General features: G+C 26.7%; 1 protein-coding gene across 2 annotated transcripts; it reads left to right on the top strand.

The window, feature by feature from the left end:
• The first annotated feature begins 767 nt into the window (after positions 1-767).
• Positions 768-27,397, top strand: LOC135925652 (uncharacterized). Of its 2 annotated transcripts, XM_065461058.1 has the most exons (23): positions 768-885; positions 925-1,031; positions 1,082-1,231; positions 1,276-1,563; positions 4,885-5,028; positions 5,084-5,145; positions 5,206-5,334; positions 10,321-10,573; positions 11,002-11,104; positions 16,183-16,705; positions 16,844-16,990; positions 17,507-17,590; positions 17,827-18,065; positions 18,833-19,326; positions 20,300-20,514; positions 20,796-20,911; positions 21,325-21,474; positions 21,789-21,981; positions 23,927-24,109; positions 24,368-24,550; positions 24,640-25,076; positions 25,795-26,040; positions 26,314-27,397. In XM_065461058.1, exons 1-23 carry the CDS (start codon positions 790-792, stop codon positions 27,328-27,330), a joined length of 5,559 nt encoding a protein of 1,852 aa, XP_065317130.1. In that variant the 5' UTR covers positions 768-789; the 3' UTR covers positions 27,331-27,397. The 2 variants fall into 2 exon arrangements, with proteins under 2 accessions (XP_065317130.1, XP_065317131.1); XM_065461059.1 differs by lacking the exons at positions 768-885; positions 925-1,031; positions 1,082-1,231; ... (1 more) ...; positions 5,084-5,145; positions 5,206-5,334 and having other exon boundaries at positions 1,457-1,563; positions 26,314-27,395.
• Positions 27,398-27,405: the final 8 nt, after the last annotated feature.

Below are 27,405 nucleotides of genomic sequence, written 5' to 3'. Positions count from 1 at the left end.
TTGCAGTAGCATATCATATATAAATTATGTATTAATTGTAAATATAATTAATAACGCTGAAAATTGAAATCTCTCAAACTATGATTTTATTTTTAATTGAGCAGATATTAAATTTAATTTCATCATTTTTGATTTTTTATTATATTTTGAATAAATCTTTCATTTAGAGTATATTGTCTTTGTCATAGAATTCCTATAAAAATATCTTAATAACATGACAGTTTTCAATTATTTATACTATATCCATCTCATCTTCAAAAAAAAAAAATTGTATTTCTTCTTTTTGGTACTAAAAATAAAACAAGATAAATGAGGAAGATGTTAATTTTCGTTAACTCGCGTCATTTCAATATTCAAATAATTAAATGGGGATTTACATTTTATAACAAAACATAAAAAAAGTATATATATTTATTATCATCTGAAAATCGTGAAATCGTAATAAATACAAAATACTTTATTTTTTAATATTTAAATACAAAATACTTTATTTTTTAATATTTAAATACAAATATTATATTTTATAAAATATTCAAGAAAATACAAATACAAATATTCATGTTACTTCCTAACTAACTCTGTCAGTTAAGATAATGTTGGATAATACATCAAAGAATCTATAAAGTAAAGAGTGGTCATAGTTTATTCTGCTCAATCTAAATGTAACCATATTTAACTTTCTGTAATATTAATATTTGACAAATGTCATAATTGTCAATTCTGACTGATCAGTTGAAGGCATAAGTGTCAGTCTTCTGATTCAAAACTCTAGTAGATTCTTTCAAATGCATGGAAGATGATTGGGAGAGTAATGAAAATGAAGTAAAACTTATATCTGAGATATTTAGAGAGGATTTCTCGGACTTTAGATCTCCAGATAATATAGTATATAATATTTAAATCCCAGATTTAAAATTTATTTAGTGCCATGTCCCTCCAATAATTACAGTGAGACTTAATGATAGAAATCCACACTTAGCAGATATTGGTATAACATTAAAGTTTATTTGTGGCTTTGATTATCCACATAAGTAAAAAGAAGGCAAACTTTATAATCAAAAAATGTATATATCATGTTTAGAGTGCCAAAAATTAATATCATGGAATCAAATGGATTGGAAAAGATTCAATTAATGGAATTAAAAAAATCCATTATTTTGTTTGCAAATTCTTTAAAAGGAAAACAAATGTTATTAGAAATTATTCTTAATGCACAAAAATTATTATATAGGTGAGATTAGCATTTGTTGTAAAATTTTAATTTTTATTTTATAGTATTCAAAATAATTTACAATTTAATAATCAACCTACCGAACAGAATAGATTGCAAAAATCATCCACATTCTCTAGTGTAAACTCAAATATGATCAAAGTTTCATCTCACTATGGATCATTTTATGAAGAAATGCTTATAAATCAGAAAAATAAAGCTAATGAATTAGAGAAATTGAAAATGGAAAAATTTGAGAGATTACAGAAAATTCGTTTTCAAAATATGATAGAAATTGAAAAGGAAATAAAGAAAAAACAAGAATTGGATATAAAATTACCCAATAACATTAGGTAATAATGAGTTTTAATTTTGGTTACGTTTGAAATGAAAGAATTTCCAATTTTTACTTGTTAACTATAATAGCATGAAATTTTATTTTTATTAACTAGTCTTTTTTTTGAAAGTTTAAATTACATATTACTACAATAATACAAGTGATCTATATCAGGTCTAATGTTTTAATCCAGGCCTTGTTTAAATTTTCCTAGCCCCATCATGAAGAAATTTTTTTTATTTGTCACCAAAAGCCTTATGAAATAAAAATTAAATTAATATTTCCACCCTTCCTACTCCAATTAATTTAAATATAGAAAAAATTGTAAAAAAAATCTACAAATAATGTTTTTTGCAAAAATTTATAAATATATTAATTTATTTCACAAAATCAATTATATTATATTTAAAAATTCAAACCTCTCTTGGTTCACTTCAAATTTTTAAAAAAATAACTAGCCCAACTCAGCCCAAGGATTTAAAAAAAAATACGCTTGACTTTAAGCCAGTTATGCTGGGCCAGGTTTTAAAAATCTCTATGTCAAAAATAAATAACAGGAACACAATTCATCTTTTTTTAAAAAAAACGAACTTTGTCAAACGTTTATTTTGAATGCATTTGCATTCTTATGCAAATAAGCCAACAACCTCTAAATATTTTGATCCAGAATCAATTCTCCAATGTCCAATATTTTATAAAAAGCATGGAAGCAAAAATTAACAATATTCTGCTATTTTAATCTTTGTCATATATAAAAAAAAAACCATGGAGAGAGCTAATAAAAGAAATAAAATAGAAAAACGTTATTGAGAAAAACAATTGTTTAGTATACCAAAATTTTTTAACAAGCATCATAATAATCAAGACTGGTTACAATGTCTTAAATGTAATTATTAGTCACACACATGGAAGCTGTTGCAATTTTATTTTTATTTACAAGATTTTGTATAATGTTCATTTATTTGTTTATAAATATTTTTATATATTACTTTTATGCTTTAAATCATTAAATATGTCTTTTAAGATGTATAAATTTTATGTGAAAAATTAAGCAGAGCTTTTTATAGCCCTGAGCAAAAGTTCGTTCATCCCCAGATATAGTTCACTCTTTCCCCTAAAAAATAAAATTTTGATGTATTTTTACAATTTAAACCTACCATAAAACTAATAAAGTGGAGCAAAAGTAAGGTTTGCTTTTTAGGGTTAGACAAGAATCCAGCCTTCCCTACGACTGTTTTTTCTGCAGTTTCAGCTGTTATCCATTCATTTTTTAAAGAGGCATTTTTATTTGCAAGGACTTAGTTCGTTTTCATTATCTTAAAACTCAACACTACCACTTATTTAGTCTCATTTATATTTACAAAACTAAACACCCTGCAACTTTTGATTGAATCGCCATTTATCTCTGGAATAAGTAAATTCTGAGATTTTGTTTCACTAAGTTGGCTGATTAAGTTTCCCATATTTTTTACTACAATAATAGCTAATCATCCTATAGTCGGAATATTGATATTTGTTCATGGCATTTAAATCTCTAAACCATTCATGAATATTTGATATGAAGAAATCAATTTGTGGATTTCAAATTTCAAATAAATGAATTATTGTAGGAGATTAAAAGAAACAAATATAATTTTTTAAAATAAATCCAATTTAATATTCAAAAGTTAATAAAAAATTTTTCGTCATTTTAAAGTATTAATAAAATTTTTTTTTAAAATCAGCTAATTTTAGCATCTATCAAAGTAGTGTCTCACTACCGATCCCTGCTTAACGCACTATTTTTAATAGTTACTTGAACAGTATTGATAACAAACTATAAAAATTAAAATAAGATAAGTTAAAAATACTTCATTTGGCGAAAATAAAATGTCAGATAAAATATGATTGCAGCAATTATGCCTTGTTAACAGAGTTGTTAAAAGATACTTTTTAAATGGATCTAGATACAGATACATCGTCTAAAATAATATCTAGATACCGATATCTTAATCAAAAATCTATCTAGAAACAGATACCACATTTTTATATCTAGATACTTCAAAAAAAATAAAATAAACAGTTTGTAAATAGAAATAAAATAAAATTTCATACCATTTTGATTATTCAATAAAAAGTGAGTAGGTTAAACTGGGGATAGTGTGTTCCCGGGGCAGGTACTTTATCAAATAACTTAACAACTAATAAACTTTGAGATTTAAAATTTAAGCCAAATATGTATTTTAATAAGGTGCTTAAGTAGGTCTATAAATGTTTCGGACAAAATTGCTCATGAAAAGTTTAAAGTAACTTTTTAAAATTTTAAATTTTCGCTAATAACTTTTTTCTATAAAAGTTATTGACTTAATATTTCTAAATGAAAAAAAAAATCTCCGTTTTATCATACAAAATTAAATTTTAATTAATGTCAAGACCTGGGGCAAGTTTTGGCGGGGTACCTATTATCACAGGAATTATTTCGAATAAAAAAAATCCAACTAAATTTTTATAAACACTGGAAGCCACTAGTTTGTCTAGGGCCACAATATGAAGATGATCTTTTGTAAATTATATTACAGTTTAATGACCAAATTCCATATATTTAAATAATATAGATTAACCTAATAAATTTAACACATTTGACAATTTATTTTTATTTTTTTACTTAGAATTAACATTTTTATATAAAAAATTTTGAAAATCTATAAATAAAGAAGCGCTATGACACGCAACGCGAAAGGATAATAAGTACCACGGGTGTTTTTCATATTTCTTAAATTTTCATTTTTTTAAAATTTCATATTAATTAAAAACTAAAAGATTTTTTAATTTCTACCACAATATAAAGAATAAAACTACGTTTAAAAATTTTGGAAAAATTGCTTCATCTAATCTTTATAGCACAATTTTTTATAGACAATATAACCCCGGTCTTCCCTAGTCATTCTCACAACTACTCATGATTGACTAAATATATCACAATATATGGACTCATTTCTGATTTTTTCTATATTTTTTTAAAAGTTGGTCTTTTATTGTAATTTTTACATAGGCAATTAAGGTTTTGGCCTATATATTAAGTTCGTCATTTAGTAATACTATTTAATTTAAATTTTGAAACCACCATTGTTAATATTTCTAAAGAGCGGATCTGATTCTGGTTACTAAATATTTTATCTTTCTGATTATGGCTATTAGATTTGACTCAATTTCAGGTTTTGGCTACTTATTTAGAGAGTACTTCATCTGAGCAATCGGTGAAGATAAAAAGGTGATCACCTTTTAAGATTTTTTTAAAAATTTATTTATTCAATATTGATATAACCTCAACCTAAATTTTATTATTATGTTTTGCAAGTTTTTTGGATAAAGATTTTACAAAAAATATAAATGATACCAATGCAGAGTTACAGATAGATCATCACTATCGTAGATCCTTTCAAATTAGCATTAATAAAATTGAGAAACATCTTGACACCCATCTCATTGATTCATATAAACAGTAAATATATATTTTTTATAATGTTTATAACTTTAGTATTATAAATAAAAAATAGTTCAATTTTACATGAAAATATTAATAATCCAAATGTTAATGGCTTACCTCCTATCAATCCAGGTGAATATTTATATTTAACAAAATAATTTTTTACAATATATCCTTGTCTTAAATGCTTAGACAATCATCACACTCAAAAGTTGGCTTATACTGAACTAACAAATGGTCATGTTTTTGATGAGGAATCATTGAGTACTTCCTATCAAGGCAATCCATCAATTGATGAAGATAATGGATTTAATTTATTAAGTAATACAATTTTGCTTGATATAATAAATTAGAGATATGGCAGATCTCGATTTACCACTGGCTTCAAGTTGAATTAATTTTCTGTATGTCCCAGAGTTAATAAATACTTTTCTAACATATCGTGATGCCGATATTTTTATAAGAATGTATCTATCTAAACATGGGTAGAACATTTATATATCGAGATAATACAGTATCTAAATACTTTTAGAAAAATATATTTTATAGATCTATTTTCTAAATAGAGTATCGAAATAATTTGACAATTTGGTATGTGCTCATAACTAAACTCTATTGTAATTAAAATTTAATTCAATAAAATATTGTTTAAAAAGTCAGTCAATCACAAAAGATCAAAGTTTCCAAAATTTATTGACTACTTTATTATGAAATAAAAAATAAACTTTCTGGGTGTTTATAATAAAAAAAATATTCAAACAAACAAACCCACCATAAAGTACTAATTTAAAAATATAAAATTATTCGTTTGTTATTTATAATACATTAGATATAGTATACTTAGACCTGTACACTGGCCTTCCAGTCGAAAATGCCTGGGAAAATCACGCCCAGCGGCATATAATTTTTTTTCTTATTCTAATGATAGGTAAACTTTACTGATTAAAATATTAAAAAAATTTACATACAAAACTATAAAAACTATCTTAAATAAAATTTAATAACCATATAAAAAAATATGAGATATTAAAATTAAATTAATTTTTTTATTTATGAAAACTGCATAGGACCATGAATTGATAAAAAAAATTTGATTTGCAAATTTTTAAGCTAATATTCTGGCGCAGATAAAAAAAAACATTTTTATTTCAAAAATTATCCAGTTGTTGGCTTTTATTTTTTGACAAAATATCTAATAGAGCAAAATTGCACCTAGTCGGAATTTATTATTAAACATTAAACTTATAGACTATGTTTTAGATTAATGTATATAGAGATTGAAAACTAAGAGAAAATATCAGATACAAAATATTTGACAAGGTTAGCAAATAAACATTCGATAACTAGCAGGTGCCACACTTTCAATTAGTATTTTAAAAAATTTATGTCGGTGCGCTGATTTATGCCGCCTATGTTGACGGCGGCTAAAAAGCGGTGCGCCGCCTGCCGCCTTAGATTTTGAAAACTCGCGCCGGCCGCCGATAGCTTCGTCGGTGCACAAGTTTGACTTGATAAATTCCTTAAAAAAAGTAATTATACACCCATGTAGAAGTTACCTTGTTTAAATTTCATATTTAATGACCAAAAGAATATTAAAAAATAAGTGTAAAAATACAAAAGTATATAAATGTAATATTTTATACATATTTTTATTTATTGAAATAAGAACAAGTTTTTTTGCATAGAGCATACTGAAGCTCAATATTTAGTATTGGATCCCAATATTCAGTACGAAAGAGCGCCAAGTGAATATTTTATAGAGATGGTTTTATTAACAAAAATTGTTATGATTTATTTAAAACGTTTTAAAGAGAATGTTGATCCAGAATAAATTTAATATACCATGAATTCTAATTTTTCTTCCCTAAACAATATTTTTTTAAATAAAGATGATCTTAGCTAACTACTATAATATATTGCTTCATAATTAGGCAATCAAGCTGGAGACAAGCCTAAATTCATACAAGGAAGAAATTGTAGAAAAAAATATGAATATTTAATTTTTTTCAGGGTTGGCATGTCGGTCAATTGACCGGTCAAATGGTCAATTGACCGGAGGAGTATTTGACTGGTCAAATACGGTCAAATACTCTAAAATATTAATGGCGAATAAATATTTTGATATAATTAACTAGTATGCATTAAAAGCATGTTTATCAATCTTATTATTTTTTTATTAAAATATAAATATGTAATTTTTCTAAATATAGTAATATTTTTAGTTATTTTTTTGCCTAATCATTGCCGTTTCTCGCCTTCTTTATTTTTTTCAATTCATTTTTCTTAAAAAAAATAAAAATACCCGATTTATTATAATCATAATATAATTTTTTCATTCTTATTTTTTAATAAATTTAAATTTTATTTAATATTTAGCCGAGTATAAATTATATTAATTCTCATTTGTTTTACTTACACTTGCTATATTTGGTTTTTAAAATTAATTTTCATTTTAATTGTTCTGGTCAGATTTAAGGAATATTATTCAATTCTGGTAAAAAGTTTATTATATTATATTTATAATATTAAGAAATTATTGGAATAATTGGTCGATAATTATAAAATAGTTAAGATTGATTAACTTTACAATAATCAAAATCATTTTTTGTTAAATTTTAATATATTAGGGATTATGGTCAAACCAAAGCATCATGTTTGGAAACATTTTCAAGAAGTACGCGATGGTAAATCAGTTAAAGCGGTGTGCAAGTTTTGCAAGATGTCCTATATCACCCACGTTGATAGAATGGTCAAACATTTATTAAGCAGCTGTACTATGTGCCCTGTTATAATTAAGGAAAAATTTTATTCAAATTCCAAAATATCAACTTCTACAAAAAATATCACAAATGTAATTTGTAATACTTCTAAGTCTAACTCTAATGAAGAATTGGGTGAAATAAGTGAGAATGATTATCAAATGAACAATATTTTGTCTTGTGACTCAGGAGAATTTGATTCCCTTATTTCTAATCAATCTACAAGCAAGGCGATTAAATATAAATCTCAATCTTGTATAACCGGTTTCATAGATAGAATTAATCCCAAAGAAAAAAATGAGCTGGATCAATTGTTTGCAAAGGCTGTATATGCGAGCAATTTACCTTTCCACATCACTGAAAATCCCTACATCCAAGAATTTTTTAAAAAAATACGTCCTATTTACACATTACCCAGGAGAAGGCAGCTGGCTGGATATCTTCTAGACAAAGCGTCAGGTGATATGGAGGTGAGAGTTGCAGATATAATAGATAAAGCTCCTTACTTATCAATTGTATCAGATGGCTAGAGCAACATTAGAAACGAGAGTATTATTAATTTAATGGTGATGACGCCTGTTCCAGTGTTCTACAAATTTCTAAATACTGAGGAAAATCGCCATACGGCAGATTATATTGCCCAGGAATTTAAAAATGTAATTCATGAATTGAATCCGGTAAAAGTATATTCTTTAGTTACTGATAATGCCGCTAACATAAAAGCAGCCTGGAGAATTCTAAAATCTGAATCTATTTATAATCATATACAATGTTATGGTTGTGCAGCGCATACATTGCAGTTATTCTTTCACGATTTTGAACGATTGGACGCCTTCAGTGACCATATTTCAATAATTAAAAAAATTGTTAAATTTTTCAAGAATAAACACATACCAGCTGCAGTATTTTCCCGTAATAAGAATCTTTATGGCATACCATCTACATTAAGTACAATTAGCCAAACAAGATGGGCATCGTCAATAAAATGTATGGAGCAAATTCAAATATGCAAGAAAGCTCTAAAAGCATCAGTTGTTGAAGAAGCTGTTTGTGATAATTGTCCCATAGAAATTACCAATAATATATTAAACGAAGAATTTTGGACGAAAAATTTAAAATTTTTAGCTATACTCCAACCTTTAGCTACCTCATTGTTGAAAGTGCAAGGGGATAAATGTACTTTGGCCCAAGTAAAAAACGAGATGCTTAATTTGGAAAAACACATAATACAATCATGCCATGATTCTATATTTTCTCCATCTCAAGAAAAAAAAATTAAGGTTATGTTTGAAAAGAGAAAAACTGATATAAATACATGTGCTCACAATGCTGCTATTTATTGGACCCCCAATATCAAGGGGAGCATCTTACTAATACTGAATTTGATGAAGCATGTAATATAATACAAGAATTGGGTATTTTACAAGGTGGTGATAATCAAAATATTTTGAGTAATATAGTAAATTTCAGAAGCAAAAGCGGTATATTTAATAGCCATAATATGTGGAAAGTTGTAACTTCCATAAGAAACAATCAAATTTCGGCCTCAAGTTGGTGGAATGCATTTTGCCCACCTTGCCCATTAAGAGAAGTCGCTAATATTTTACTAACATTTCCAAGTTCGACTTCTTCTTCTGAAAGAAATTGGTCGGTTTGGGGCAATATTCACACGAAAAACAGAAATAGATTAAAGGCTTCTACAGCAGGAAAATTAGTAAGAGTGTATCATTAGGGTTAGGGTTAGGGTTAGGGTTAGGGTAAGATTGATTAAAAATATTAAAGAAAATAATGATATTGAATATGAATCGGAACAAGACTCTGCCACGGAGGGTGAAACATTGACTATAGAATGAATTAAAAAATATTATGATATTTATTATTATACATAGATTTATTATAATATTATATAAATGCAAAATAAAGTTAATATTGGTGTAAAAAACATTTATTTGAATTTGGCCATATTTGACCGTATTTGACCATATTTGACCGGTCAAATATCGGTCAATTGACCGAATTGTATTTGACCGGTCAAATGCACAACCCTGATTTTTTTTATCAAATCAACCTTGTGCATAAATTTTTTTATTAATTCGGCCATGTTTATAGTTGGTAACGATATCTTATTGGTAACCCATATGGATTGGGGACTTAAGGTAAGAGGTCTGCAATTGTCGGGTTTTACCCTACTAGCCAGCCCACTCGTGTTTAATTTTTGTTAACCTTGCCTCCCGTTTCATCCATGGTTTTTTAAGTTTACCCACCCGCTTGTTTAAAAATTTTGTTTAACCCGACCATCCGCCCATTGTTTAAAAATGTTTTAATGGGTTGTTTGGTTTCTTGTTTATATGATTTTATGTATTTTTAATTAAACTTATAAAAAAAAAGATTTTAATTAGAGTCTCTTCTGCTCATATCGCCCAAAAAATATTTAAAATTCATCCACCCATTGCCCGCACATTGTAAAAAGGCTAAAAACCCATCCATTGCAGTTCTCTTCTAGGTCTCAAAAAATACAAATTAAATTAAAAATGGAATAATGTCAAAGGTGATCAAAAGGGTTCACTTTTACCCCTTCTGCCTACAGGGCCTGACTCTCGATTAAGGCAAGATTTTGAGGAAGTGGAACGGCTGGGACGAGGCGGGTTTGGTGACGTAGTCAAAGCTCGAAATTTGATGGATGGACGTGTTTACGCTGTCAAGCGCATACTCGTGCCTCGTGGAGGAGGACGTGGATTTGATAGGAAAATTGCACGAGAAATCAAACTTTTGTCAAGCCTGAACCACGAGAATATCGTTAGGTGAATAATGGTCATTTTCTTAACTTTGTAAATTATCATTTGAAACTTCTTCATGTAAATATTTTAAAAATAAGTTATTAGCTAAAATAATGCTAAAAAATGGCTTATTTAAAATGGACTGATAATTGATTCATTATATTTAAAAAAAAGAAGAATGGAATGAATCAATGAAATCGATTGAAATTCTCTTCATTTTTTATAATGATTTTTGAATTATTCTAGCTTTTTAAGGCATATAAAAGTCATAGTCATAATGCCTTTTTCATTCACTAATGTAAATTATAAAAGCTATTGAGTTTTTTAAAATAAAATAGGATCTTATAAATAAAGTTCTTTTAAAAACCTTTTGACCTTTTAACTTTACATTTATAACCACTGAAACAAATGGTATGCAATTTATAATTAATTTTAATTTAAAAATAAATTAGATATTATAACTCTTGGTTTGAGACATTTGAGTGCCCTAAAACTTCAAGTTATGATACATCGGTCACAAGTACTAATAATGAAAAGACCAAAGATGAAAATAAAGTAAAATTTTATAAAATAATTTTCACATAAATAACTCTTTAATATGTCGAATAAAATATTCGAAATATATTTAGATTTTAAAACATCAAGCGATAATTTAAAAAAAATCGAAAAAACAGGAAAAGTTTCGATAAGAACAAAAAATATTTTATTGTTACATAATTAATTTATAACTATTTTAAAATCTTTAAACTGCTAATTCAATTGGGATTTTTAATCAAAGTTTGAAAAAAAATCTTCAAAAAATTTTTCCTTTTTAAAGAGGAATTTTTTGATCAATTTTTACTGTAAATGGCAAATTCTCTTATAAATATAATCTTTTGTAATTTTCATACATAAAAAAATCTTTCAACATAGAAATCAATAATGAAGTAAGCCATGAAATTTACTAAGTTTGAGGTACTTTCGTCCATCATCAATATCAAAAAGAAACACAAAAGAAATTTTCTAATATTAATAATTTTATTTTATTTATTTCATAATGATTGCAACTTTCTAACTAAAAGATTATCTCTATAAATACTTTTTCAAATACAATTTAGTGAATAAAATTATCAATATTTCACGTGAAAGAATAAATGTTAATATAATGGTTGTGTTAAAAATTTAATAATGAATGAATCAATTAACAATTTATGCTAAACAACACCTATTATAAATAAAATAATTATATATATAAATCCATATTTAACAAATAATTTTAAAAAAATCTTCAAAAATATTTGCTCAAAAATTTTTTTAAGATTTTTTTAAAATTCTGTTTTTTAATGTATAAAGTTTTCTTATTTTTTTATATAGGGTTAAATTATTTAACCATAAAAATAACCTTTTTTTAAAATCATTTATATATATTTATCAGTTCTGGGTTGTCTTTTCCCAGACCTGATACGTATTTTTAAGTTTTAGTAAATATGATTTTTTGGTGCATTGTTTTAACTATCCACTTACTTTTATCTAAAAAAAATTTCCATCATCATACATTAAAAAAAAATTTTTAAAACTTGTTCCTATTCCATCTGGGTAAGGGATAAAGTTAGCCAACTTGGGCAGGCCAAAGGTCTATGGAATAATTTTTATTTTTAGGAAATTAAGATTTCAAGTTTTTATCCATATTTGTTAATGTTTATAGTAATAAACAGTGGTCCGCAGTCTTGGCTTGAGTCGGTAAGCTTGAGACATTACCTCCCCTGGTCTGAGAAGTACATTTGGAACAAGCATAAACTAGAGATGAAAACCTAGGCTGGGCCTATAAAACGGGGTATGGAATCGAGCCGAAAGATATTTCGAATAAAAACAATGTTTACAAAATAATATGCCACCTTACAATAAATATTTTTGAACACATTCGTACCAAACCTGGCAAAATCAAATGTGGGCCTGAACTGCAGGTCTGTGTTTTATTTTGTCATTATGATCTAATAAATATTTATTATTTATTTTATATAGTTAATCCTAGATATATGCGATAGGCATGTTTAAGTCCATAAGCACACCCACTCATTGTTTTAAATTCTAACCCTTCCATCTGTCCATATTTTGAAAAAATTGCCTGTCGGCCTAAAACGAAATATTTGTTATTCGATTTGTTTTTTCAAATAGCACAATTATTCGAATAGAATAATAATAATGGGAAAAATATTTATCAAATAATACGTTTTTTATTATTCGTATTATTTGAAATTAATCGTACCATTCGAAATTATTAATATTATTCGAAATTATGTGTTAATAATCTTTTGTATTCGGAATTTTTTGTAAATATATTATTTTTTCGTTAGTATCGTAAGTAAAATTAAAAGTAATTAAACAAATTTTCTTTCCTAGTGGATGAATATTTTATTTTTAACTTTATTTCATCTACTGCATGATATTTATAATTTGGTTTTGGTAACTAATATAAAGAAGAGTAAAAAGAATGGAGTAAAATAAAACATATTGAATTGTTTATAATTATTTAATTAATTTAATTTTTATAATATTACATTCCATATCAAATCAACCAAGGTTTCAACCAGAGCCCCTTCAATTTTTCTTAAATTTTGTATACTGGTAGTATATACTATAACTAAGAAAAAAATGAAATTTTATTTTCCAGCACTATTTACCCGCTAAGATATGGTCGTTTAAAGCGCGGAAAAATGGTACATTTTTGACAAATGCACCTCATTTATTTTCAAATATCTCGAGAAATAATTAAGTTAGAAAAATAATTTAAATTTTATTTTGTAGCTTAATAAAAGTTCTTTAAAATGACATAAAAATTAATATAATAGACATTTGATTAATATCGAAAATCGGATGTGTAAAACCGGAAATGGCCACAGAAAAAAAGGTATTTTTTTCTGTAGATAGATATCACATTGTTTTATATTTTACAAAATCCTAGACTGGGATGAACATGGGTTTAGGAGTTATCACTTTTTATATGGCTAAAATTGAACAAATTTAACATTAATATCATCATATTTTAATTTAATGAATAATTATTAATTTAAAAATTATGTCTAAATGACAGGCCCTTACTTTTTTTTATCTTTATCAAAATTTTTGAGAAGTGGCTGGAATAATTAGCTTTGTTTAACACTTAGTTAAATTTTGTCTTGAAGTTACTTGAAAAAAAAATTCTAAACATATTTATAACTTTATTTGCCTCAAATTGCATTACATATAATACAATCAATATATCATATATTATAATCATCCAAGGAATTTTAATAAATTATGACCTTTGTTTTCGTCTAGGGGAATAAAAGCTTGGAACTTTGTGTTCCAGAAATTTTCTTTGCTCTCAAAAATCTGCTTCCAAGATGACTTTCTATGTTCATACATTCAATTGCTCACAAATATATAATTTACCCCATAGATATTATTTCTTGTATAGTTAAATAAATCTATTTTTATCAATATGTGATGTTCATATTGACGTTGCAAGCTTGCTCGAGTTCCTAACCGTTTATTAACGGCCCCCAAAATGTCACATGGACGTTTACCTTGTGCGATTTCAAAAAATGTCACTCAGCCTTTATCCCAAAATCATTTTCATGATTGTAGAGATTAATGAAACCTTTTATTTTTATATTGGTTACTGCTCCATCAGAAAAATAATAAATTTTAGCCACTCTCTTAAATCTATCCTTCAAGAATACGATCAATTTTTAAAATAAATAAAATGCACATGCGTTGTGCTTTAAACAATCTGATATAACCACTAAATTTACATGTTTTATTATGTTGTTCTCACGATAATAAATTATAAAAGAGTTGATAGTAGCTTGATTATTATTCTGATTAAATCCTTGTGTATGGTTCTGCACTACAAATGCATAGTTTTCTGAAAAGTCTGCAATAACTAAGAATTCGCCAACATTTAAATTGAATTTTAAAAAGTTTCGAATTTATGATTATCGTGAAGCTATAAACAAATGAGGAATTAAATTGTTTAATTACTCAATTAAATAATCTACAATTTCGTCAGCGGATTTTGTCAGTGTTTCGAGGGTAGTTCGATTAACTGCTATCCATTGTTTGAATGTTTTATAATCTATAGAATTCTCGTCAAAATTAAGCCTTTCTTTTAATTTTGAATATATGGGGGAAAATTTATTGTTGAATTTCAATTTTGGTAGATTATTTTATGCTAAATAAAATATTTAAAATTATTTTGTCATGTAATTTTAATTTCGAGATAAAATTTAACTAAAGTTTTAAATAGCTCATTATCCCAGCCACCTCTCAAATTTTTTTTGTAAAGAAAAAAAAAAATAAGGGCCTATCATTTAGACATAATTTTTAAATTAACATTATTTCATAACTATTCATTAAATTAAAATATGATGATATTAATGTTAAATTTGTTCAATTTTAGCCATATAAAGGGTGATAACTCCTAAAGCCATGTTCATCCCAGTCTAGGATTTTGTACAAATATAAAGCAGTGTGATATCTATCTACAGAAAATTTTTTTGAAAAAATACCTTTTTTTATGGCCATTTCCGGTTTTACACATTCGGTTTTCGATATTAATAAAATGTCCATCATATTTATTTTTATATCATTTTAAAGAACTTTTATTAAGCTACAAAATAAAATTTAAATTATTTTTCTAACTTAATTATCTCGCGATATTTGGAAATAAATGAGGTGCATTTTGTCAAAAATGTACCATTTTTCCGCGCTTTAAACGGCCATATCTTAGCGGGTAAACAGTTTGGGAAGGTAATAATTCATTTTTTTTTAGTTATAGTATATACTACCAGTATACAAAATTTAAGAAAAATTGAAGGGGGTCGGGTTGAAAATCGACTTTTTTTTGTTGATTTGATATGGAATTCACCATATATATTATATTAATTGATTTGTCATTCAGCTATTTCTTAAATTGTTTTTATTTTCTTTACCAGCGAATATAATCTGGATCTGGAATTGAGAAATATCGGTAAGCTAAGCTTTTATAAATTTATTTAATTTTAAATATATTCAAATATATTTTTAATCTTCTTTATATTAGTTAACAAAACCAAACTATAAATATCATGCAGAAGGAATAAAATAAAATAAAATAGGAAGAGAAATTTGAATAATTACTTTTTATTTTTACTTATCTCCGAATATAAATAAATATTTACAAATAACTTCAAGTAGCCAGTCCGAATTTTAATTTTTATTAATTGCTTTGTCCTTATTACGGATAAATTTTAATTACAATTTTATTTTGAATAAACAAGATAAAATATTTATGTTATTTTAAAAAAAATTGCAACATTTTTCAAGCAATCTCGATTTTTAAAATTTTTGGCACGATCTGTCCTAAATATCTTTAGATTATTGGTCCTCGGGTATGGGCCAGGCTTCGACCAAATACAGGGCTTTAATTTATTAATAATATACAATATTTTGAAATAAATTTTACTATGGCAATTGCCCCTGCCCATCCAATATTTTAAACCTGCTCATGTTTAAAAATATTTTTTATCAACCCATTGTTTTTTTTATATTTTACTCTTTGCAAACTTTCTAGTAAACCCTATATATAAAAGCATGTATTACATTTTAATCGAATGTAATTTTTTTTTTACAAGGCTCCACATTCACATGATTCTATCAAGATTGACAGGGATAGCCTATCACTAGAAGTTGAAAGGATGCAATTTCAAAAATTTTCTGTACCTTTTTTAGACGTAAATTATAATGGGTTCCAGCACATCACAAATATCGAAACGCAGAAACAAAATGATTTTTCTTATGAAGATGTGACCAGCTCGCTAGCTTTGTCTTCCTTTTTCAACTATTTTTCCTCTCAGAGTGAAGATGATGAAAATACCTCGTCTATCAGTTCCATTGAAGGACTAAAGTTTGACGATATTAACACTAAATCCAAAACCAATTTGAGTGACAATGATGTTCACAATGATAGTTGCGATAAGTCAGCACAGGATAACCTTGCGAGCTGTGACACTTTTAGAGAGGTTCCGCTGTTTCAGAGGTTTATATGCATTCAGATGGAATACTGCGAAAAAAGTACCCTGCGTAACGCCATAGATCGCAATAAATTGTATGAGCAACCTCAAAGGGCTTGGAGATACTTTAGGGAAACAGTTGAAGGTTTGGATTTATTCCTAGATTTTGTTTTGCAAATTAATGCAATTAAAATACACCCATGGATTAGATCATCATTAAAAAATATTTATGTTTTAATTAAAAAAATTTTATATTGTTTATAATTTATATCTCCTCTTCAAGGGTTGGTATATTTGCATGAACAAGGCATTGTTCACCGAGATTTAAAGCCAGTCAATATATTTCTCGATTCCAAGGATAGGATCAAAATTGGTGATTTTGGTCTAGCTATTGGTCAACAAATATATATACAAGAAAAACTTTTAGATAGTAAATAAAATTAATCTTTTTTGTTGAACTAGACAAATTTATATGAGTAGTTTTATTTTAGGCTGTGTCCTAAATCTAAAAAAATATAAATAAATTCATCGAAAAGCTTTTTTTAATGTAAAATAAAACAGTGTTCTAAATCATTTTTGTCATTTACATTTATTTTAAAAATAATAGAAATTAATAAATTTTTGGGGGTATATTTTATGAAAAACTAGTAAATAATATTAAAATATGTTATTTTTCATATTTTATTCTCGTTTTTGGTTTTTGGGTTATTTTTTTTTGTTTGTAAAAAAATAATGGAAGATTTCGGAACATGTTTTATAATTTTATTAATTTTAGAAAATTTATAAATTTGGAGGTTTTTTTCAAAACATTTAGGACACAACCTTAACTAAGTTTTATATTGATTTCTTAAGTATTTAATTTTTTTTGCCTGATATTAACTACTTCATTTGATTATTATTCTCAATTTTTAAATATATTTGTGAAAATCAATTGAAATATACAAAGGTACTCAAAACAGTTTAACATTCGATAAAAGAGTTGATGAATGTGTTGTCAATGGTCATGCTAGTAGCGGAAGCAAAGTAGTAGGTGAGCGTTTAGCATTATTTTCCTAATTAAGGTCAATGGGTCAGACTAAGGTCCGGATGGGACCGAGTTTGAAAAACGGTTTATGAGCCAGTTCTTAGCTTTTAATAAACAATTTTGAATGGAGAATATTTTTTCAGAAAGTATATTTTTTTTATTGAAGCTAAAAAAAAGTAATCTCTAATTATATTAAAATATTTAAAACACTCTAGTTTTTAATTTTTTAAAATGCATCATAGGTACAGCTCTTTACATGGCCCCTGAAATTACCCACTCTCTCCATGGGGGCCGCAAGGATTCTTTGGCCGTCGCTTTCAAATACGATCAAAAGGTAGATATATATTCTCTTGGACTCGTGTGCTTCGAGATATGGGGTCCCCATTTTGGTACCAGCATGGAAAGGATCAAAGTCCTCAACGGGCTTCGCCAGCAGGAAATTAAATTTCCACCTGGGTTTGAACACGAATTCGTTATTCAAGTTTATTCCTAACTCACGCCATATTTTCTAAAACGAGCTATCTGGCCTAATAATTGAAATATATATTATATAATCAGCTGATTTGCAAAAATATTTATTGGGCGCATGTATATTTTTTAAACTGGGTACAGTAACAATTTTTTATTGTTTTTAGCTTAGACTATTTTGATCAACAAGGTTTTTTTTAAAAATCGAAGCATGAACATCGATATATTTTCACCTATAAAAGAACCTTCAATTATTAATAGTATTTTAAAGTCATTCCAATTTTCAAGCAATTATATTTAAAAGGTTTCTCACCAAAACTCAAAACCTAAAAGCGGAAAACTCAAATTAATATGCTATATCTTTTACCGTGAAATTATAAACATACAAAATAATACCTTATGTTTTTCTTTTTAAAAGGATTTTCATACATAAGTTTATGAAAGCTATGAATTAGTTTACTAAAAAGAAATTAAAATTATATATATATCAAAACAGATGAACTCAATCATTCTGTCTTTATTTTTATTATATCAAAATCATTTATTTCATAAATTAAAAGAAATATAAAATTCATATCAAAAAAGAAAAGAATAGCCTGATAATTCACATTTCATTTTATGTTCTTTTTTTTTTTAAATTAATTTTTTTTTAAAATTCGTGATTGACATTTTCATAAAAAAATATTTCTATAATTGAACAAATATTAATACAAAACTAGGACATTTACAACATATTTTTATTATGTAAATTTATATATTATTCACTCATTTCTCGAAAAGTCGGACATAATTCGCTGGCTCTTATGCCATGACCCGCTAAAGCGCCCGACTTCAAAACAACTACTCATGTCCGGCAGATTACCACCGCTCGAACTCGAAGAATTACAAATGGATTTGCTGCTCCGTCGAGCTCTAGCGAACCACAAATCATTTTCTTCTTCCCTCGCTTTACGCAAAATACTTGTTGGGTTATTTGATCCCTATCGATTTCCTGGTTTTGCAGCTGATTTTGCTTACGATTGTAGTTCAGAATCTTTTAGATCAAGATCGGCTCCAGTGGGTAGAGCTAACAACAGTGCGAATGATAGGAATAGTTCAAACATAGTCTCTACCGGGCTTGATAATATTTTTAACGATTTCAATAGCAAACAACTGGAATCTTATTTTCAAGATCTTAAGCACACTCACGTGGTCGATAATGTTTTAAGGAGCCTGCGAGGAATATTCGAGAAATACGGAGCAGTATCGCTCGCAGTGTCCTTGCTTATACCACCGTTAAAAATATATTTTAAATTATCCTTAAATGCAGTGTTAAACGTCACTTTCAAAAGTAGCATCTAACGCTAAGCTTAAAAATAACGCGCTATTAGATCGTACAATATTTTTTAAAAATATAAAACTAGAAAAAAAATAAACTCTTTATTATTACAATTTAAATATTTTGTTTATTTTCATCCTAAAATTAAATATTGTTCATTTCAATTTTCATATTCTAATTTAAAACCATTTTTTATTCAATAATTTATGGTAATTGTTAAGTAATCTTATTTTTTAAGAAACTTTCTAAAATAGGAATTCAAACATTAGACGTAATATATCAATATAATATGAATAGATTGTACAATATTTAAAAAAAATTTATAAAATAAGAAAAAATAAATAAAATTTTCATATCTTTAAAATTAAATATTGTTCATTTTAATTTTCATATTCTAATTTAAAACCATTTTTTATTCAATAATTTATGGTAATTGTTGAGTAATCTTATTTTTTAAGAAACTTTCTAAAATAGGAATTCAAACATTAGACGTAATATATCAATATAATATGAATAGATTGTACAATATTTAAAAAATTTTTATAAAATAAGAAAAAATAAATAAAATTTTCATATCTTTAAAATTAAATATTGTTCATTTTAATTTTCATATTCTAATTTAAAACCATTTTTTATTCGATATTTAAGGTAATTGTTGAGTAATAATAATCTTATTTTTTAAGAAATTCATTTTCTAAATGGTAAAATCCCTCTCTTTGGTCTTTCTTGAAAATGAGACGTGTCAGATGCTTTACCGAAATCTGCTAATTTTTAAAAACTGTATCCGGTCCCATTGATGGGCGTTTAACCTTCTATAAATATTAATTAACATTGATAAATTAAATTTCACTTCTCCAATCTAACATTATATATACTATAATGTCCATGACATTGTAAGTCAACATATTATGAAATAAAATAATAAAAAGGAGTCAAGCTTTATTTTGCGACACCACCTTTTCTTCCCGTGCAGTAATACTTTTAGACCGATCAGGAGGATTGATATCGCTATTCCCTGATTCGCGTTCCGCGTTTGCTCGTCACGTAGCCTATAACGAGATTACTTGTTTAAAACGATATCATGTGGACACTGTTCACGCCGTCGAGAACAATCGCCTGCTTTTGGCCTACACTCATCCACAAGGTTGATTTTAATAACCAATTGAACACCATTAATGTAAGAAAATTATAAGAGACAGCTTATATAAGTTTTTATAAATTGTAATCTTCCTTATATAGCTACCACACTTCTTTTTGCGACCATATTTTATTAAAAAATGTTATATCGGTCTGTTTACTATATAAGATTGTAATATAGGTAAGGAATATTAAATTAATGTAAAATAAATTTGACAAAATTATTTTTATTTAAATTTCTTTAAACAAGGAATTTAAAAAATAATTAATCCACAATTCATACACCAGGTGTCAGAGAGATCAATTTCGATATCGTAACGCCTGCCGTTAAATTTGGGCTCCTTGCACAAGCGGAATGTTTATTCGTATGTAAAGAGCTTATGGGAAAATTTCCGGAGATAAAAGTATCATAATAATTTATAAATTTGATCTCAAATAAACTGGTGGGACTGGTGATAACAAATGTTTCGTACATTTTTCAATTAAAGTATTAAACTCATTTTTCTGTTTGAGTTAATCTAAGGCTTGAATCGATAACCAAACTGAATCTTGGTTTATTTATTAATGCAAATCGCCCGTGTTTGGTCAAATTTGAAATTAATATCGTTCTCTTTTATATTCCTAATTTTTCGAAATCTAAATTGTTCAATAAAACATAAAATCGGGAGCAAATATTAAATATTCTCGATTGTATAATCACGCAAATTTCGCTGGTATATTCAACCCTATATTTTATTTATATATATATAATTTTTTTATTAAAAATTTACTACATTCTTGATTTTATTCCAGATTCTAATTTCAACATATTTAATAGTGTAAAAATTACAAAATCTATCTGAGCCACACATCTTTCGTCCGGGCACTCATGGCTCATTTTGATGTTCCTGAATCTCGCCGAGCTCCAGTTCGTGAACTCTTAACAACTATTCGTAGACGATTAGCTAGCGATAATTCAGCCAATCAAGTTTATTATACTATCTTCATCTTTCCCTATCCTTATAAAACTTTCGTTAACATCTTTCAAAAATATTCTAAATTTAAAAACAAACATATTGAAATAAATATTTTTATAAAATGTTGCGTTGTTAGCACTATAAAAAAATGTTTCTTTATAGATATTTAGGATTATAAATATATAATTTTTTTGGCCATTATATACAGTTTAATATTTTGTATAGAATGTAAGTTTAATATTAAAATAGAAAATACTTAATTATGGTTTATTATTTCTAAAATTAATGAAACTTTTATATGCAACCTATTTTCCCTATTTAAAAGGTTCATTTATATCGAGTATTATTTTGCAAATTTCGCGAATTAATAAGTACCCACAACATCAATCAAAATCAAGTCATAAATCACAAGATTATGAAAGGAGAAAGTGAGGAGGCAGATATGAAGAAATTTGAAGGACTAACACAACTCTTGGACTCTCAGTTTGATAATCTGGAGGAGCTTGAGACAGAATTGAGTTTGATGATTATTTATACATTTACCTTTTCTCGAAATAAGGAACTTATTAAATCTGATTTTTTAAAATATTCTAATTAGCTTTCATTATTTTTTTAAAATGATCTGTTCACTTCCAATTTCAATTTTTCTTATTCTCTTTTCACCATTGATTTTTTAATTTATTTAACCAAAGTTATCAACAACCTTCTATAAGTTTTCTAAATGAGTAGATAGATTTTTGAAACCATTTGAGCACCAATTATCATTTCTTCAAATAAAAATTCTATTTTATATATTTTTACTTTTAATGTCATTTTTTCCAAGATACACTTCTTTCTGTCGGATATCACATTATTTTACCATTACTATAATGTTTTAAACTCATAAATTTACGTATTTACTCTCTTTACAACTATAGTCATTATTGAAAATAACATAACCTAAAATAATATTGGAAGAATAACACCACCTTTTATAATTTAAGAAATCACGCTTCTAAAGATCTTAGAATAGTAACTATTAACCCGTTAAAGTCCTGTGAGCTAATTTGACATCATCTTATTGAATGTTATTTTTTAACGTTTAAAACCACTCAACGATTTAATTTAACATTTTTAAATAAATATACAAATGTATTCAATCGTATTTTATCAATAATAAAAAAAATATGCTTTTGTTTTTATTTTATTATCATGTAAATTTTGACTATATTTCCGTTTCGATTTTTTCTGAATTACTTGATTTTACATATTATTTAAATATATTTTAATTGAAAAATTTTGAAAACTATTTATTTTATAAAGAAGACAAAATATTCAAATATGTTATCATGAATTTATATTTTTTTAGATTTTAAATTATTTTTATAAATATAATTTTAAAGTTATGATGCCAAGTTAACTCATTGGGAATTTAATAAGTTATTTTATTAACATTGAATACATTTTATTTTTTATAGATGTCAAATAAAATAATTATAATTGAAGGTGATATTTCGGAAACAGATATTGATAATAGTGAGGATAATTTTAATCATCCTATTGACAATATAGATATAGATTCGCCCATAAATGCACTCCACATAGAACTTGATAATGTTCATGAATGTCCTAGTTTTTCTAGTCTCAGTAGTAATTGGGTATTAAAAAATATTGAATCATTTGATACAACATTTTCTAAAAAAATATCCCCCAAATAATATTCCAACACCATATCACTTTGAATAATATTTCATTTGAGATACCTACATTGTGAAAGCATGGTTATTGTATCGAAGACATTACTTCAAAAAAATGAAAAATCTTTTATAAAACTTATAACATTTAAATCTCAAATAGTTCCTGCCTTGTTAATGTAAAATTAGTAAAAGAAAAATAGGGAGACCATCAAATGAAAATCCTAAAATACAAAAAGGATCTAAGTTACCTCAGATAATAACTGAGGTTAGATATGATAATTTAGGGCATTGGCCAGAAGTTTCTAAGACTCGAAAAAGGTGTAAATTATGTGTTATCGCATATTTAAGGACTATGTGTGAAAAAATTTATGCTATAACTAGGAAATAAATTTTTAAAATTTTTTCATAATATATAAATAAATATTTTTTTATATACATCCATTTCGCTCAATGATGCCAAATTGTATCATGATTTTTTTTTTACCTGTATACTATGAAATAAAAGTCGAAATAAAATTTTTACATCCTTGATGTTATTAATGAAGATTTTTTATAAAAAAATTTTTTAGTTTTATTTTAAAAAGTCGAGCTTTATAGGGTTAAAATTGTTTTAATGATAATACATTTTTTTTTATATAGTAATATATAAATATATATTTTTGAGATATTTCTATAACAGTAATTTTGTTTAACTATATAGAAAAATCGTTTCTAAAAAGTTTTTTTAAATTTAATTATTTTTAATAATAAAATTTATTTCGATTTTTGACTCTTTAACTTACAAAAGCTTCCAAAATCAAAACTAAGAAGGGAACGCTTGTTGATACCTTACTCAATACTGCACTCTGCGATTTAAAAGGCACGTTACGTTTACTACAGGCCATGACGGCAACTGGAAACTTGCCCTCCATGTCCTATGTATTTTCTCTTCCGGATTCTTACATATCGCGTAATGCCTCTTCCTTCAAAGGTAATTTTGCTGTCATCATTTTTTCTTATGATCGACCATAACAGTTTATTATAATAAAATATTTTAACAATTTTTTTATTCAACATAGTTTAATGACGGAAAAGCTTATAATTTCGTTATGTTGGCTTTTTATCTTTAAAACTTCTTTTTCTTTATTAATTTAGTCACATTGATCCTTTTTAATTTGATTAAATATTCGTTTGTTTTAATTTATTACTTTGAAATAGGATTTTTATTATTATTAACTTTCATCTTCAGTCGAAGATCAAATGAAAGAAGGGGATGAATGCTTACCTTATTCGGGCTTAGTTTTTGTTGTTGGAGTAATTAAGAAATCTAAATCATATGGCGATAAAACGTTAAAAACAAAGGTTGCCGCTGGAGGAGCAGGGAATAACAAAAAAGTGATGTTTCCAAGGTCACTTGACGTCTTAGCTACAGGTTTATATATTTTAGATTAATTCTTTTAAAATGAGTTTGAGATCATTATATTCATTTGAACAATGTTAATTTACATATATATTTAAAAGGCGGTAGATACGACTTGTTAATCAGAGCCTTCCAATTTCACCAACAATGTCTGACGAATGAAATGTTCACCCACAAACGCAAATCCACATCATTCCATACCACAAATACTCCAAATAGCACAGAGACCAAACCCTCGAAACTTCCCTCTACTGCCATTTTAGCTTACAATCTAGAGGACACTGAAGAGATTTTGCGATTCGAAAAATGTCCCCATGGTGTGGGATTTAGTCTTAATTTCGATAAGCTGATAAAACTCAAGAAACAAATATTCGACAATAACGAAAAATGCGAGGAAGATCGCAACAAAATTGGCTTATCAAATTTTCAAAAAGGAAATAAATCGACCGGTTGTTATTTGGACTTTTTGGTGGTCATAATGAGAAATCCTGAATTACTCGAACGGTTTTTTCAAGTTTTTGGGAGCAATGATCACCTTGTAATTATTTTATTTTAGTGTAGACAGTAATATAGAAGATTTTATGTTCCTTCATAGTTTTTCCTTATTATAATTTTCAGTGAATAGAATCAATTTTTCGTTTTAAAAGCCATATATTTCATTTTTTAAAAAACCTTAATTTTATGTCGCTAACGTTAATTTTCAAAAGTAGCTAGACCCTATTTTTTTAAAAGATGTTATCACATGACATTTAATATATTAACAAAAGCAGTTGTAAGAAAATAATAATCATATTATTTATTGTATAATGGAATAGAATCACCATCTCCTAGGCGAGTTATAGAAACCAACATGAGACTGATGTCAGGAAGGGCATCTTATATATAGTAAAAATTTTGGTTCAATACCTTCCATGAGCACAACGAAATTATTTATCATATAAAAAAATTTGTCAAGGAGATTTTATTACAGTATATAATTAGTATCTATTTTATTCACTATAATATTTTATTAAAATTGTATGGGTAATTTAATTCAAACACATTTTTTTAATATATGATTGGAGGAAAGAATTACAAACACGATTTATTTAAAAAAAATAAAAAATTAATCAAAAACTTATTATTTTAGATATAATGGAATAAAAAATTTAAATGTAAATAGTTATACTTATAGTTATATTCCCCAAAATGTAACTAGTTACAGGTTAAGGTTACCTTAACAATTCTAATTACTTACATTTGATTAAACATAAAAGAATGAAACTGAAGCTATCGATAAAAATAAATGGAGGCATAAGACTAAGAGACGAACTCGACAAGCTAATAGAAACTCACCGGGTCAACAAAAACTTAGAGATCAAGCAGAATCCCCTTTAGGCATAACATTAGCGTCCTTGAATAAATTGATTGAAGATGAATTAATATTCCCTAGCTTAGCTAAGATCTTTAAAAGCATATGGGAACATGGATACAGATCAAATTACTTATACGACGAAATAAGGGTAAAAACAGTTATAAATTATTTGATCGAAATCATCTTGTTATATGTAAAGTCAAATGTTAATTTAAAAAAAGTTAGTTTTTTATCATATTAGATATTCATGATTTGCAACAATATTAAAATTTATAAACTTTAATCATTTTTTTTCAAAAATTATGTATCAAGTAACCTTCTATCTTAACATTTAACGTATATCGCCAACCCATAAGATACATTTATTATTGCTTTTATGTTTAAGATGTCTTCTTAAAATTCTTTTTTTATAACCTTCTAGAATATGGACGAAGCTGACAATCTCTTCCAAAATATATCTACTGATGTTAATTATCTTCTTATATTATCTTGCGATTTTTCTGATTCTACTCTTACAACGCTCATTAAAACCAAAAACGCCTTATCACCCAAAGTTCAGAATAACAATGGCCTCGATAAATTTTTGGATGAAAACATCGAGTCTCAACAATCTCCCTCTGTCATTTTGTTGACCACCATTCTCAAACCACCTTCATCCAATCTAAGAGAAGAACATCATATGACGCTTTCTGGGTTCGATAGTTTTTGCCATCAGCACAGACGGTCGTTCACTCAACACCCTGGGGATGCTAACACTGTTAACCAATCATCTGGTCCTCCACCTATACCTATGAGCATCAGTGAACCCCCAATCCTTCAATCGCGTTATTTGTCTATGTCAACCTTTTCTTCCCTCATCAACATCACTTTCATGACTGACGGTGAAAAGTTAAGCGCTTTCGCAAAACGCAAACACGAAAGTCAAATTATAGCTAAATTGTACAACAGTTCACCCCTTCCTCGATTACTATCGACTGTCATTCCTCTTGGAAGCCCATTAACATCTGTTGACTTTGCGAATAATCCTAATAATTCAAACACAAATAACATAGAACGGTCGACACATAATATTTCTTCAACCAACACAAATATATTGTCTTTGTTTGATCATAATTCAGCCCATCATAACTTTATCAAAGTGTTGGCTTTAGAATTACCTGGAATTGTTCTTAAGACGGTTTGCGCATATTATGATTTTAGTTCACACAATTTTATTTCAGAAATTTCAGCATCGGAAAATATGTGCGCAGTTTACGAAAAACACCCTAAATATCGTAAATATTTGCTCAAAATAACGGAACATTTAGATAAGCTGAAAAATTGTGGTATTGGTAGCAACATTAACGAAAAAAGTTCTCAACCTTTATCACACACTCAGCAACAACATCTTTTCATATTATATTCCTATAAAGATAATGTTTATAGAATATTATCGTAGCTAGATAGACCTTAATTATTTTACTATAGTTTTAAAGGGTATTTATTGTTAAAGGTTATTTATAAAATATTAGCA

The sequence above is a fragment of the Gordionus sp. m RMFG-2023 genome, chromosome 3, assembly GCF_954871325.1.
Source record: "Gordionus sp. m RMFG-2023 chromosome 3, tfGorSpeb1-WG-v2, whole genome shotgun sequence".
NCBI classification, from domain to species: domain Eukaryota; kingdom Metazoa; phylum Nematomorpha; class Gordioida; order Chordodea; family Parachordodidae; genus Gordionus; species Gordionus sp. m RMFG-2023.
Note: the sequence above shows the minus strand (reverse complement) of the source record. Positions and strands in the feature narration are given on the sequence as shown.

Excerpts from the sequence above, each read along its gene's own strand:
- LOC135925652 (XM_065461058.1), top strand. The coding sequence starts at position 790 with ATGGAAGATGATTGGGAGAGTAATGAAAATGAAGTAAAACTTATATCT. Across the intron at positions 16,706-16,843 it reads CTTTAGGGAAACAGTTGAAG|GGTTGGTATATTTGCATGAA; the intron begins GTTTGGATTTAT and ends CTCCTCTTCAAG. Across the intron at positions 21,982-23,926 it reads GGAGCTTGAGACAGAATTGA|CTTCCAAAATCAAAACTAAG; the intron begins GTTTGATGATTA and ends AACTTACAAAAG.